The sequence below is a fragment of the Eleginops maclovinus genome, chromosome 18 (assembly GCF_036324505.1).
Source record: "Eleginops maclovinus isolate JMC-PN-2008 ecotype Puerto Natales chromosome 18, JC_Emac_rtc_rv5, whole genome shotgun sequence".
NCBI lineage: Eukaryota > Metazoa > Chordata > Actinopteri > Perciformes > Eleginopidae > Eleginops > Eleginops maclovinus.
Window position 1 is genome coordinate 11,809,241 of NC_086366.1, and position 15,606 is coordinate 11,824,846.

Below are 15,606 nucleotides of genomic sequence, written 5' to 3' on the forward strand. Positions count from 1 at the left end.
TCCTGGTGGGCTGTAGTTAATCATGAGCCGGCATTAAAGAGTCACAGAGAAACTGACATGCATGAAACAGACTGTGGGAGGAAACTGGTGAATCCAAAGTAATCTAATTTCATTCATTCATTCAGAGATCAAACCACTGGCTGTAAGAAACCAGACGTGCTCTCTTTGAAATAATCCCAGCAGCCGTAATCTCTGATGTTCAGGAAAAGGCAGATTATGATGACAATGTGCCGTGCCATCTGCACCGACAAGCACACACAGAATCATTGAAACACTTTCCAAACAACCTGAGACGGAGCAGAGAGACTGAAACTACTTATTATTGCTGCCTCGTGTGGAGATTTGGGTGCATGCTGAGATGTGAGGAGGATGTTTGTACCTTGTTGAGGAGTCAGTGGGGCTGGCACATATCCGCCTAGACAACATCAGAGACAAATGAGAGAAAACGTGGTGCCATAAGAATAATGCTGATATGAAACCACTCTGGATCTGTCACAGTGGCTGATTTATTTGTCCTGGACAGGATGCGGTGAGACATTAGTATAATATCACATGAGAGGCACGTCTGATCCAGACACGCTCCCAGTGTAATCAAGTAATGGGTGTGCACAGAAAAAGATGTTTTCCTGTCTGTGTTTTGTATTTAAAATAAATTAAAGCTAACTGGAGAGAAGGTGCTTAAGGTTTTGCCTATTAAGCGGCTTCCTTTGAATAATATGAGCTCAGATACTGCCACATTTTCTTCTGATGTGTTTTTCAAAAAGGGAAGAAGATTACAAACATCATTCAAATTTCAATTAGCTCCACTGTCTGTAGTAATCCAATTAATCTTAGTGTAATTAGTTTCTCAGCAAAGAAAAAGGGCAGGTTGTCATTATTCAAACACAATTTAATCCCCTGAGGTAAACTCAGCCTCCCATGTGTGTTAAAAATGAGTGATGGATATTAGAAAGGAAATTAGGTTTAAAGTTAAACCACCGTTTCTGCCTTCGTGAGCTAGAGAAGTATGAGTAATATGAATCATTTCTATAATGCTAGTATGTCATCCAAACCATGCGTCTTTATGATCTTATGGTATCATTTCTTTACTAAAAGTCAGGATTTTTCAAATTTGATCAGAGATTAAACTGAGATTGCATTCTCTGTACTGTACGTCAGCTAGCAAGACAGTAATTATACTAGTTTTCTTAGGGGAGATTAGATGGATACCCGAAATGAACAGGATTTGTAGTAGCATGGTGTTTAAATTGTCAAGAACAAAAGGAAGCAGAAAAGATACATTGTCGAACATAGTGGTCATTCTGCTTTAGTTCTCTCCCTTTCCAAATCCCCTCAGCTCTAAAGGGGAAAGTGATGAGTCAGTGTTCCTGTTCTTTCATCCATACAGCTGTGTTACCTCCCGATGGGCATTAATCCGCCTTCTGATCCAGAAACAATGATGAAAAGTTAAAATTGTCCGGCTCCAAATCCTCTTCTACGTAAAGAGGTTTGGCCAGCATATTCTGGTATATGTTAGACTTTGGATGGCTGCAAAAACAATAATGACAAACAAACAAATGAACCTTTCTGTAACTGTACTGAAGAAAAAATGCTAATGACTACTTTCATCAAGCAGCAAGATCTTAAAATGAAAATCTTAAAACGTTCTTCTTCTCTTTTCCCTGCCTATTTAAGATGAATGTAGCTTTATGTAATCTGTTGGGTCCTTTCCACTGATTTATAAACCACAGGGCACTACACAGCAGGCTGTTTAACACCTAGCATTTACTTTGTCCGCAGGCACAGACATGCAGCGAGAGCAGTTGTCATACCTTGGTAGTACTGTTGGGGGTAACCTCCTCCATAACCGGGGACCACTGGAGCCACAGGAACCGCACCTGTAAAATTAAAAAGCTTTACTTACTGTACCGTGAGATGCATTGACAGAACAATATCTTCCTATCCTACTGCTAACGACAATATTCATAATACAATATAATTATTAGTTTTGTCAGTAAATCTGTTTACATATGATCATGCAATTTGGGAAAGACCACATAGTAACAACTTCAAGTGACAGTTTTAGGGACATCTAGATTGGTTGAGAATATTATTATTATAATATAAATCAATATATGCCACGTGTCTGTTTGGCAGGGCAGGCTGTTCCCAACAGGAGTACATGCATTTATTCAAAAGAAGAAAAACACTCCAGAAAAAGGGCACATTTACTCTAAGAGGTCTGTCTGTTCTCGAGGTGGTACAGTACGTACTGTGAGAATTATAGCGTGACATATTTTAATAGAAGCCAATTATTATTCACCATTTGGCAAACCCCTCTGTTTGAAAAAGCTATTGGCGAACAAGAAAAGTTATTATACCATCTGTGGAAGCATTTCACACAGACGCATATCTCTCTGGCCTTTGGGAGGAGGATAAGGGGAATGGGTTTTAAAGAGCAGCCTGGTCGGGGTCTGTGGGGCCTTGAGAGGAGCTGCTGCTGTGTGATTACACTCATCCCAGACTGACGGCCAGAGGAGGAGGACAGGACCACAGGCTACACTGCCCAAACTGTAAAGAGTGTGGTGGGCAGCTGATTTGAAATGTGTCTCATATAACCTACTATTTGTTTTTGCAGATGAAAAAGTCCTAAAACGGCGTATGAGGATCATTGTACATGAAAAATTAAATAAAACCTCTGGTGTTAGAACAACGTCCTCACACCACAGGCTGTGTACTTGTGGTTTTTGCCCAAAATCACTATATTATCAGGCATACCGACATTGAAGAGACAATTCCAATTTCGAACACCATAGTGATTTGAGTTCTCTCTTCGAAATATACTTCCATCCAGGTCCAATGTGTATTTACTTTGACCCATAATGGCCCCAATACTGTGTCCTAGCAGAGAATGCTAAACAAACGTATGGTTTTCCTCACCTGGCTGATAAACACCGCCACCTCCAAGATTACCGTAGCCTGAAAAGCAGATAAACAAATCTAAATAATCGGTCTGCTCTTATGATTTTTGTGCAGTGAGTATGACCAGTTATAGTTTTGTGGTTCCTATAGCTGTTGTTGTTTCTCCCTGAGGTGAAGTTAGTGGCTCAGCTGAGGTCCCAGCAACAACATCATCCGAACGTCTTCTGGCAGAGTTTTGCTATTTCAGAGTAATTCTCCAGGGGTTTGTGTTATGTTCCAACTGTAACACTTTGATGTTGTACACAGTTTCACTAACAGTTATCAGTCCCCATCAGGAAATGTTGTGTTGTTGACTTCAACTTGCTTCATTTACAAACTCCTACCGGCACTGTAACACTGCAGGGAGTACAGCCTCTGTGGAGCTGGAGTCTGTAAAATGTTTGGCTTTAAAGTTATTTGCTAGTTTGTCCTAAACCTACTTGTTCTTGATTATATTTATATTCATATGAACAATACTTTTTTACTGTGTTCATTATTTTTTATGTCATGTTGGTGTGGTTTGGGATGAAAAAAAGGATCCCCTATATGTTCTTATGCCCTTGTTGATGTCACAGTGTTGATTGTTTAATTTATTATGTACAGTACGTACATAAATGTTTGGTAACTTGTATGTTTTGTGCCTGAGGACGAGATGGTGCATCTCAAGGGGGTTGTCCTCTCATTATAATTTTAAAAAGCGAAACACAACTAACATGGCAGCTTTTATGTGTTGACTAATACATGCATTTTTCTTGGGACTCATCAGTTTCTCAGAAAAACACTGAATAGATTATGTTCATACCGGATTGATTTTAATACAATTAACTTAAGTAGGAAGCAATGTGGAAGACTGAGTATGAATACATATGAACCTGTCAATGCCAACACCTCCTCTACTCTAGAGTTTTTCTAAGCTATTTGACATTAAATTATGTTTCCATGTGCTTTAACAGTAACAGGTCTGTTACGCTACCTGGTTTGGGTGGTTTAGCTCCACCACCAGCACCTCCCAGTCCACCTGCAGCAGGATACGGCAGCCCACCTGTCACAAGAGACAGAGAACTCGCTTAGAGTTGATTACGTTAACTTTGCTGTCCTGCACAGGATTGTAAACCGGCTTCAACAACTGTAATTACTGCCTCCACTATAACACCAGAGGATTTTCTGCATCAAAGTTTCCAGCTTCTCCTTCCTGACACTTCCCCCCCCACGTACAAAAACTTATCAGCATGTCGGTCAGTTTCCTGCACAGGAAGTGCAACGTGATGCCATCTCCTGACTAACCGTCACTTTGAGCACTGAGCAGAACGTTAGAGTTTGTTATGTTGTTTTTTAAATTAGGGAGACATTGTGTAAAAGTGCTGTCAGGCTCCTCTCCTCTCATACATACCCTGGCCATAACCATGTTGATATGGCCTGTATCCCCCTGAATCATGACGACAGAGAAAAGGAGCATTATTGTCTGTTTGTTTAACTTACCTCATACAGTTCGTGTCAGGGACGGGCTGATCAGAGAAATGGTAATAATAAAAAAACATTCTAATAATTGTTTTGAAATATGATTTAAACCCTATGAATTGAAAAAGGAAGAAATGGGGTTTTACGAATCCAAATTAAAGGAATACATTGGATGTTTTGAAGTGGGGTTGAAGCAACAGACAGGCCCACCCTAAATTATTTTCTTTACTATGTGGGAGTGTGCTGAACTATGTGTCTACTGCAGGGAATAAGCTGACTAAGAATAAATGCCTAATACAAACCACATTTAATGAATCCAAACCATCCCTGACGCCTGTGTCAATGTTTGTAAGGTTCACACAAAATGTACGTTTTAACACCTCAAATAAAAATGTTTGTGGTTTCTAACCTTGGTAGCCTCCTGCTGCCAGTGGTATTCCTGCTCCTCCAGCTCCACCAGAAACTACAAAAAGCACAACATAAGAATGTATTAGCCATATCATGCTAAAGTCAAAACATAAGTATTTTATATAACCTAGATGGAGGTGTTTGTGAAATGTCTACAACATACCTTGAGGTTTCAAAGGCTTTGCACCAGGCAGAGTGGATGCTCCGGTACCAGCACCATAAGGAACTGAAAACCAGAAATAATTAAAGTCACTATATTTTAATCCAAGCATTAAATGTTTATGTAATTAAAAATAAACTAGCCTCCATAGTTATATCCGTTCCAATAGGGATATCCACCTCCGACTTGACCAACACCTGGAACTGAACCTATGGAGCAAAAACAAGAATGGAGGGGTAGAGTCAGAAGATTAAACAATTGCTGTGAAGTTAGCTTCATGACTACTTAAAAACACTACAATCATTTTCGAGTCCAGGGATTTGTTTCTAAAATGATTAAAGAATGTTAACACTTAGAAAACAGAGATTAATTAAACATGTAAGGATCCTTTATTGTAAACTAGGTAAATGTAGGTGTACCCAATAATGTGTGTGTGTAATGTTTGTTTTATCATTAGTGTTATAGTCTCACGGAACCAAACACTTTTTTTTCAGGGACAATAACATTTGGAGTAAAAGTAATGCAGAAAAATTATTTTGCATTTGGTCTCAAGTCCATCACACGTAAAATAGTGCAGAAAGGCAAAAAATACTGCAAACCTACAGAGGGATGAAAGTGATGACTCTTCATTCTTTTGGAGTTTTAATTGAGTAGAAAAAAGACCTGATGCAGCTTTTCCTAATATATTAACTGCTGCTTTAATCGATGCGAGTTGAGTCATCAACTGTCCAGACAGAATGTGCACAGTAAGGTAAATACAGTGTGTGAAAGTATATATTTAACATATAATAGAATCATTAAAGGTGTATTGATAATATTATTGGGCAGTTTTCATTCTTAAATAACAACATTATCGCTAACACTCGTAATAAGGTATGTAATATTTAACGATAATGCAGATAATCTTCAATCAAACAAATGTGCTTTTATTTTGTTGCAGCTACATACAGTAGAGGCATTCATGTGTATGGTAATACCACATAGTCAGGATCTACTTACAGTATATGAACAATTGTTGATTATAAAGCAGGCAAAATGAGAAAAGCAGCTATGTTGCAATATAAATTCTGATGAATTATTTATTAGCCATATTTACCTGGTAGGAACGGTTTAGGTGCTTTGCCACCTGTGCCAACACCAACACCTGAAAACAGCAGCGCTTAAAATGAATAAATTCACTGAAGACATCACAGACAAATGACAGACAGGGCTGTTACATCTGTCTCCATCATGTGGCCACACGGATGTATCACATGAAGTTTCAAAATACAGCTTGAGGGTTGATAATAACAATTAGATCAATTAGATTTTAAATCCTGAGTTTTAAAAAGAGTCCGGTTAAGCCTTAAAGGAGAAAAGAGATTAATACGTTAACTTCTTACATTTTATATCACAAAATATGTTAAGTAATGAATACATTGCAACACAAAACAATTAGCCTATCCAAACTATTAACAGAAAGCTGAGCTTTGGTTTAAAAAGCCAACAGGGAAATAAATATATAAAGCATCAAAAATACAACTTCAAATATTGTTCATAGAGTTGTAATACTAAAGAACGGTTTGGTTACTGTATGATATTGCTAAGACTCAAATGTAGCTGAATGACTTTCATTGCTATTAAAAGAAAGATTTTTACTAAGATGTTTAACATAATAATTGATTTGTTTAAATATGTGATTAGGTTCAATAATTCAGATGTTGTTGAAGTATGAGGTAAACTTTGAGGTAGGCGTGGTATCATATCGTGACCTAACTCTTATATTTTTTACATTTCAGTCAATCTCAGACACAAACACAGGCTGTTTACTTACCAGGCTGGCCTTGGCCAGTAGGACCAACTAAAACACAAGCAGAGTTACGGTTAGTGAATGATACGCATGTTTACAGAAAGAAGGAGAGCAATCTCTCACAAAAATCTATATTTCATACAAATCCCACATGATAATGTAAAACAATGAATGGCTCTGTGCAAAAGGAAAGGCATAAGTCTCCTACCACCAGAGGGTACTGCAACACCTGCTCCACCTGTGACACAAATACAAAAAGGTGGAGTCAAAAATCTAATGTCTGAATGAAAGCTGCGGAAAAAGATAGATTGTTGCATATCTTTTGGTATATTTTCAATATGAGAGAATCTTGACATACCAACACTTGTGCCAGCTGTGAAATAAAACCAAAAAAGTGAACATGTTAACTATCTAATGTTTGTATTTACAATTCATTTTGAAAAAACAATGTTGTATGCAGAACAACTCACCACTGGGCTGAAGGATGGCACCAGAAACTGTAAAACATCAGGAATAAAATTCCATTAAAACAAGATTAAACATACAACAGATTCTATAGTGAATTAAAAATATGCAATTATTTTGAACCCACCGCCTGTTTTCACACAGCCACCATGAGAGTAGGAAGTTTAACAAATAGAAGAAAAAGAAAATGAGTCAAATTGTCTTTTATCATACAACATTTCAATAATCCTGTCAGTTTCGTTTGGTTACATTTATAACAATGACATATAAAAGTAACTAAAACTAGTAGGGAGAAATATACAGGAATGATAGGAGCGAGACCTCATTTAGAAATAATGTAAAACATGTATTTAACGTTGGAAAATTGTGTCAATCAAGCAAAAAAAACAGTGATTGTGTTAGTAAAGAAGGCAAGATTGCACAAAATAAGTACTGTTGAAAATAAAGGACAACATGGGACCACAACTGAGATAATAGTTTGAGAGCGGCAGACAACAAACACACGAAATGTACCTCTCTTTCAGCAGTACATCATAGTCCTGTACTGTCATTTCTGTCCTTATAAATTATGAGTGTATTCCTCATTATAATAAATTCATGTGAGTGAGAATAAAATATGGCAGTGGAGGTTGCTGGGAAACCAATTCAGATTACCTTTATTCGTCCCACAGGATGGGAAATGTACATTAACCAAATACACCAACAGGTTTAAATGGTGATGTGGCTACACTTAAAATATTGTGCTCTTGAGATTTGATTATGTAATCATAAAGATTGTAAATCTGGATGCTGATTAAAACATTGACCTGCAAAACTAAAGATTCTGAAGTGTGTAATTAAGATATTCATTATTATTATAATAATAATTATTATTATTATTGGACTGTCCTATTCTTCATCAGAGAGAAAAATGAATGAATTCAATATAAATACCACAGATTTTATTTTAGAGCCAGAGGTTTCATGCAAACAGCAAGTCTTACTGGGCTGCGGGACCTCTGCGACAGTAGGCGTGGGCTCTGCCAAAAGACCACATGTCAAAGTTTCAACCATTAAAAAAGCGCAGAGTTAGAGAGGCTAAAAGAGGCAGAGGCTGTGAGGGAGAGAACAATACTGCCACAGCTGGGACGCTGTAAGCCCGAGATGGTCAATGGCTGCTAGCACTAGCAATACAAAGAACATGTGTGGGCAAGAAATGGATGAAAAAAATTATGATTTAGTAAATGATGGCACAGTATATACTGTAAGCGGAAATGGAGCTTCCCTTTCCACATCTATGTGTATACGTTTAAAATCCTACTACATGCAGAGTAATAGCATTTCACTGTACCTGGTTTAACAGTTCCAGAAGCACTTGTATCCGTTGCTATAAGATCAATAAAAACATGATTCATAATACAAAACATTTATAAAGTCAAATCTAAGAAATATGAGTCACTATTTTCTCCTTCACCTGGCACTCCAAAAGCAGAACCATTTGTGCCAACCCTGACTTCTGGAGTAGCTGGTGTCACACCAACACCAAACCCAGAGACACCTCCTGCAAGAAGCACACAAGGTTAAAAAATACATGCCACCGTTATCTGAATGCTAAGAAAGAAAACAAAAAGCTATTGTGCGAGTTTGTCTCCAACTGAAATGCTAACAATAGTGGCTAATAGTGTATCTGATTTCTCCTTGTCTAAAGACTCGATCGTGGTCATTGTTTTGATGAAGAGACAGTAATAGGAAGATCTGAATTTGCTTTTGGTTCCTCTATAATGCATTTATCTCAATGTGACCAAATAACACTGATAAATAGTAAGTCTAGATAGGAGCCTTTTACTGTCTCCCCCCCAAAAATGGTGTTTAATGTGATAAAGTTATTTGTTACCTTTAAGGTACACATTTATTGTTTGTGATGAACAAAGTAACACGCAGAAGAGAAATGCTACCTTTACCTGTCAAAGGAATGTACTTTCTATAAAACCAAATAGGGTAATTTAAGGCAATTTTGTAAGTTTTATAATGAAGTTAATTGTCAGCTATTGTGTTTCCTGGTCCTCTTTGTTTAGTTCATTCATGTGAAGTTAATTTAGAAAGTTAATCCACTATACTTGAGGGGTTCTTGTAGTTAATTGAACACAGCTTTCCCCCCTGTTTATACTTATTCTCCAACCTCTAATCCTGGACATGTGGAAGAGTTTGTCGAACAGATGATTTTAGGAAATAGGACGTTTTAATTAGTATAACTGGACAAAATGACTGAAAGAGTTTCCAGACGCTCCTTAACATGATTTTGTGCTTTCACACCGCCTGGATATTCCGCATGACAACTCAATAGTCAAAGTCTATAATATCATCAAAATCTGAATAGTGACACAAATGTTGTCATGTTGTAAGATGACAAATAGCAGCACTACTGTCTTTACAATAAATGTACATGCCCCACCTCCTCCTGCCACTCCCTGTACTCCTGTTCCTAACCCTGCTCCAGCTGTTCCTGTCAGACCTGAATAGGGGAAAAAGAGATCATCTTCATTTCAATCCGATTATACACAACAAATGAACAAGTGTGAATATATATATATTTTTTGCACCAATTAATATAATCTAATAAAAAGTAGAATAAATTACAAATATACATAAATGTATAACATTGAAGGTTCTATTGGAATACATTCATACACAGCTCAATGATTGGTGACTGTGTAGCTATTTATTTTACCGTATTTAGCAGCTTTTGCAGCAGCAGAGTATTGTCCACCTCCTGGGAAATAACCGGGACCTGCTGGTACTCCTCCTACTCCTGGTACTCCTCCTGCTCCTGGTACTCCTCCTGCTCCTGGTACAATCCCTGCTCCGGGAACTCCTAATTAAGGCAAATGAAGCAGCTCGCATGATTAGTTTGGTTAGTAAAATGTAATAACAAGTAGATTAAGACAAAAATAATTATTGAAGACTGCACACTTCCTTTAAGTCAACACGTGAGTGTATGCCTCTGAATATGGGATATTTGTGTACCGTATTTAGCAGCTTTCGCAGCAGCAAAGTATTGTCCACCTCCTAGTCCTGGTACAGCGCCAGGAACTGCTCCTGTTCCTCCCAGTCCTGGTACAATCCCTGTTCCAGCGCCTCCTGCAACTCCTGTTCCATTTGAAAATTATTTATTTCCAATAGGAATGAGGTAATTTACATGAAAATGTCTCTGATTGTGTAGCATTTCTACATTTACCATATTTAGCAGCTTTTGCAGCAGCAGAGTATTGTCCACCTCCTGGTAAATAACCGGTACCTGCTGGTACTCCTCCTGCTCCTGGTACAATCCCTTGCACAGCTCCTCCAGGACCATACCCTGTCAGGGGGGCACCATTATGTTTGTTACTGAAAAGTCATTGCATCATATTGAATTATCAGAAATGTTACAACAGAACCACTCTGCCTATGCTTATTTTTAACAACTTACAACCATAGCCACCGACACCAGGAAGTTGCTGTCCTGCTCCACCTGGAACTACGCCTCCTTGGCCTGCTCCTGACAAAGAATCAATTTTTCTTACAATGTTAGGACTAAATATAAAAAAGAACAGAAATGATCTGAAATGATAACCATGACACTACGTAAAATGGGTAATATCCGCTCTCACCATATTTAGGAGGTTTAGCACCAGCCGCCAAAGCTGCAACACAGCATGCCCAGAAGAGGGTGAGAAGAAGAGACGTGATTTTAGGATTAGAACCTTTTTGGTCAGTAATAACACATTCCTTATCATGTACTGTAGATAGAGGGGCGAGCTTACAGCCATATCCTGGTAAAAATGGGACTCGTCCAGGGACTCCACCAGCACCACCACTTGGAACAACCCCTGCACCGCCTAGACCTTGATGCCAAAGACAGATAATTTAGTCATGCCCACTCACTTTAAATTACTACTTGCAAGATCTATAGTTCTGGTTAGCAATTTATTTTGAAACTGGGTTACCATATTTTGCAGCTTTAGCAGCAGCTAAAGAGTGTCCTCCCGTTCCTCCTACTCCTCCTCCACCTAGTCCGCCTGTTCCTACTCCTCCTGCTTGTTGGCCTCCTGTTCCTAGTCTGCCTACTCCTGTCAAAGACAAATGTATTTCCATATGAATGGTGGTATGGTTTAATGCAGTAAATTATAAGCCAATTTAATTAACTATCTAAGTGCTTTCAAAGTCACGGCAACACAGCTTCTCCATCTATGTAGTACTGTATATACATTACCCTTAATTAATCATGTTATCATTGAGATCAAGATCTTTTTTTGTTAGTGAAACATACCATATTTAGCAGCTTTGGCAGCAGCAGAATATCCTCCTTGTCCTCCCAGTCCTCCAGTCCCTAATTGTCCACCTTGTCCTCCAAGTCCTCCGGTTCCTAATTGTCCACCTTGTCCTCCAAGTCCACCGGTCCCTAATTGTCCACCTTGTCCTCCAATTCCTGTGGTCCCTAATTGTCTTCCTGCTCCTCCTTGTCCTGTAGTGTGCAGGGGCAAAAACTCATGATACCCAATACTTGTACTTGTGAAAACACAAAATACACAAAGACAAAAAATACATTTTACAATTTGATTTATACACTATACCATATTTAGCTGCTTTGGCTGCTGCTGAATATCCCCCGAACACTGGTGCACCTCCTGGTAGTCCTGATCCTATTTGGAGCCGGCATTAATCAAGATGCTCTTATTGAATTCAAGGTTAAGTTATGAAGATATGTTTATAAGTTACTTAGACTGGTGGATATATAATGGAAACATAAATGGAAGCATATAACAGCATTTCTTTTAAATAAGTTAGTAGAAAAAAACAAAAGAACAATGCTATTCACTTTTCAGTTATAAGAATGACGGCTGTACATTTTCAGTTCAGCTTTTTATGTCTTTTGCTAGATCATACCTCCTGGCACCTGCCCTGGATACTGTCCACCAGTGCCACCAACACCTCCACCACCAACACCTCCACCACCAACACCACCTGCCACACCCAAACCTGCAGCAAAGAGCACAGACTCTGGTATGATCCAACTATGTTCTTTAATCATGTAACACAACTATATATTTAGTTTGATAGAAAAGCATTGTAGGTAATAAATGTGTTAGGCTACCATATTTAGCAGCTTTAGCCTGAGCCGGTGAGATACCTCCAGAACCTACTTCGAAAGAAAGGAAGAAGAAAGATTCAACCATTGAAGCGGTGAGTCTTAACAATAGTGAAGATGTATGCCATGTTGTTATTTTTCTCCAGCAGTGTGGCTTTTCTTTTTGTTCGCTCACAGCTAAGTTTGGTAACTTTTCTACCCTCCCTCTTTTTAAAGTTCGCTATGGCTTTTCTAAAGCGATTCATTTTTTGAGCTGATTCATTTGAATGGGACGAAGCATAAATATTTTTTCACTTGGTTACCGCTGCCCAACAGCTGAGAAGCTCTTTACATGGCTTTAAAATTGGTCTTTCGTAAGGTTTCTTACCTCCTGGCAGTTGACGTGGATACAGTCCACCAGTGCCAGCAACACCTCCAACACCCCCAACACCGCCAACTGCACCCAAACCTGGAGCAGAGATCACAAATGACAAATATGTTCTGCACTGATGTTTAACCCATAATGTAATGTTTTCTTTTTGTTAGAAAAAGCATTATAGGCAATAATGTGGTAGCTACCATATTTGGCAGCTTTAGCCTGAGCAGGTGAGATGCCACCGGTCCCCGCTAGGGTAAAAGAAAAAAAATACATTCAGAATTCTCTCATCTTCTCCATTGTTCTAGTAAAGCTGAGGGCTGTGGTCAAAGGCCTGGTGTCCCTTTCCTCCAAAATGGTCTCATTTTAAACATCAGCTTTAGGCAGAATTATATTTTTCCAACATCCAAAAATACTGTTTTCGGGTGTGGATTAAGGTTGTATCTCATGAGGGTGTGAAAAAGAGACATTTTATTTTCTAGTTTTATTTCCTTGATACCCTACCTCCTGGCCCCTGCCCTGGATACAGAACACCAGCACCGCCAACACCTGAAAAATAAATCAAAAACTTTAGTAAGATACAAATGTGTTTCTTTACTGATGTTTCCGGAATTGTATTGTGTTTTCTTGGTACAAAAGCATTGCTTGTAATAAATCAGATGACTACTATATTTGGCAGTGTGAGAAGGTGAGATGATACCAGGCCCCACTGCTACAGAAAAAACAAAATATGGATTCTTCCTCTTGTTCTGTTTTTAAATATGATTATCTCCACCTAACCACTAAATATAAGCAGACATTTTTTTCTCAAACATCCAATGGATTAAACTTTGAGGGTGTGAAAATGGTACCATGATACTCTACCTCCTGGCACCTGCCCTGTGTACGGAAGACCAGCACCGCCAACATTGCCAACACCTGAAGAACAAATATCAAACAGTGAGATAAACGTGTGTCTTTACTGATATTTCACACATTGTATTGTGTTTTTCTTATCAAAAAAAGGGAAGAAGAAATGGAAGCATATATAACTACCATATTTGGCAGCTTTAGCCTGAGCAGGGGAGATATTACCAGTCCCCACTGCAAAAAAATGAAAATACATTCAGCATTCTTTGGTTCTCTGGTAAAGCTGAAGGCTGCGGTCTAATTTCCTGTTTACCTTTCCTTTTTTTCTATAATTATCTCCACTTAACCATCAAAAATAGGCTGACTGTTTTCTCAAATATCTAATAGATATGAATTCAACTTTTAAAGAATGAGACTGTAATAAAAGTATCACGTACCTCCTGGCAGCTGCCCTGTATAAGGAACACCAGCACCGCCACCACCTGAAGAAAAAATATCAAACTTTAATAAGATACACGTATGCGTGTTTTCTTGGTACACAAGCATTGCTTGTAATAAATCATATAACTACTATATTTGGCAGCTCTAACATGAGCAGTTGAGATGCTACTGGTCCCCACTGCTTAAGAAAGAAAGAAAATCCTCTCTATTGTTGTCGTTTTTTCCTATAATTATCTATACTCAACCATTAAATACAGGCAGACTTTTTTCTCAAATATCAAATTGATGTGAATTAAACTTTTAAGGCATGAGGGTGTGAAAATGGCATCATGATACTCTACCTCCTGGCAACCGCCCTGGATACACACCACCAGCACCACCAACATTGCCAACACCTGAAGAACAAATATCAAACAGTGAGATACACATGTGTTTCTTTACAGATGTTTCACACATTTTATTGTGTTTTTCTTAGGAAAAAAATGGAAAAGGAAATGGAAGCATATATAACTACCATATTTGGCAGCTTTAGCCTGAGCAGGGGAGATATTACCTGTCCCCACTGCAAAAAGAAATAAAATACATTCAGCATTCTTTGGTCCTCTCTATTGTTCTAGTAAAGCTGAAGGCTGGGTCAAATGTCTGGTCTCCCTTTCCGTTTCTTCTATAATTATCTCCACTTAACCATCAAATAAAGGCAGACATTTTTCTCAAATATCTAATAGATGTGGATTAAACCTTTAAAAGGCATGAGGGTGTAATAACTGCACCATGATATCTTACCTCCTGGCACCTGCCCTGGATACAGAACACCAGCACCGCCAACACCTGCAGAAGAAATAACAACCTTTAGTGGGATACACATGTGTCAAATGTCTGGCCTCTCTTTTTCCTTTTTTCCATAACTATTCCCCTCTTAACCCACAAATATGAAAAATAATCCCAACATTAAACAAAACAGTTTCAGGTGTGGAATAAACGTTTAAGACATGAGGGAGTAAACATGACGACACACTTTAAGTTGGTTTTTTCTCCCTCTATACTCTACCTCCTGGCACCTGCCCTGGATACAGACCACCAGCTCCACCAACATTTCCTATACCTGAAGAAGAAATAACAAAACTTTAGTAAAGTACACATGCATTTCTTCACTGATGTTTCACAAATTGTATTGTGTTTTCTTGGTAAAAAAACATTGATGGTAATAAATGTGGTAGCTACCATATTTGGCAGCTTTAGCCTGAGCAGGTGAGATGCCACCGGTCCCGACTGCAGTAGAAAACAAAAAGACATGTCAGCGTTTTTGCTATTGTTCTAGTAAAGCTGGAGGCAGCGGTCATGTCTCGTGTCGCTTTCCTTTTTTTCTATAATTATCTCCACTTAAACATCAAATATAGGCAAAATATCCAATAGATGTGAATTCAACTTTTAAGGCATGGTGTGAAAGTGGTACCATGACACCCTACCTCCTGGCACCTGCCCTGGATACTGACCACCAACATTGCCAACACCTGAACGAGAAATCAAACTTTAGTGCGATACACATGCATTTCCTCACTAATGTTTCACACATTGTATTGTCAAATGTCTGGCCTCTCTTTCACTTTTTTCCATGATTATTCCCCTCTGTTAAATAT

At 38.5% G+C, this 15,606-nt stretch overlaps 1 protein-coding gene across 9 annotated transcripts in view; it reads right to left on the reverse strand.

Annotated features, from left to right (window-relative positions):
- Nucleotides 1-6,067: 6,067 nt before the first annotated feature.
- elna (elastin a) overlaps nt 6,068-15,606 on the reverse strand; it is a 42,460-nt gene continuing 32,921 nt past the window's right edge. For 2 of the 9 annotated variants that reach the window (XM_063907175.1, XM_063907173.1), the window contains 29 exons: nt 14,753-14,797; nt 14,484-14,531; nt 14,311-14,364; nt 13,966-14,010; nt 13,715-13,762; nt 13,544-13,597; nt 13,184-13,228; nt 12,883-12,930; nt 12,692-12,772; nt 12,331-12,378; nt 12,123-12,215; nt 11,810-11,878; nt 11,506-11,700; nt 11,183-11,305; nt 11,000-11,080; nt 10,847-10,879; nt 10,666-10,734; nt 10,435-10,554; nt 10,224-10,346; nt 9,928-10,071; nt 9,652-9,711; nt 8,674-8,760; nt 8,551-8,586; nt 7,348-8,239; nt 7,226-7,252; nt 7,114-7,128; nt 6,964-6,993; nt 6,780-6,806; nt 6,068-6,110 (listed from right to left, as the gene is read on the reverse strand). In XM_063907175.1, the coding sequence (XP_063763245.1) occupies nt 8,109-8,239; nt 8,551-8,586; nt 8,674-8,760; nt 9,652-9,711; nt 9,928-10,071; nt 10,224-10,346; nt 10,435-10,554; nt 10,666-10,734; nt 10,847-10,879; nt 11,000-11,080; nt 11,183-11,305; nt 11,506-11,700; nt 11,810-11,878; nt 12,123-12,215; nt 12,331-12,378; nt 12,692-12,772; nt 12,883-12,930; nt 13,184-13,228; nt 13,544-13,597; nt 13,715-13,762; nt 13,966-14,010; nt 14,311-14,364; nt 14,484-14,531; nt 14,753-14,797 (1,880 nt within the window). In that variant the 3' untranslated portion in view covers nt 6,068-6,110; nt 6,780-6,806; nt 6,964-6,993; ... (1 more) ...; nt 7,226-7,252; nt 7,348-8,108. Of the gene's footprint in view, nt 6,111-6,779; nt 6,807-6,963; nt 6,994-7,113; nt 7,129-7,225; nt 7,253-7,347; nt 8,240-8,550; nt 8,587-8,673; nt 8,761-9,651; nt 9,712-9,927; nt 10,072-10,223; nt 10,347-10,434; nt 10,555-10,665; nt 10,735-10,846; nt 10,880-10,999; nt 11,081-11,182; nt 11,306-11,505; nt 11,701-11,809; nt 11,879-12,122; nt 12,216-12,330; nt 12,379-12,691; nt 12,773-12,882; nt 12,931-13,183; nt 13,229-13,543; nt 13,598-13,714; nt 13,763-13,965; nt 14,011-14,310; nt 14,365-14,483; nt 14,532-14,752; nt 14,798-15,017; nt 15,072-15,190; nt 15,239-15,435; nt 15,481-15,606 lie in introns of all 9 variants that reach the window. The other 7 variants (XM_063907168.1, XM_063907169.1, XM_063907167.1 and 4 more) reach the window with 7 other exon arrangements.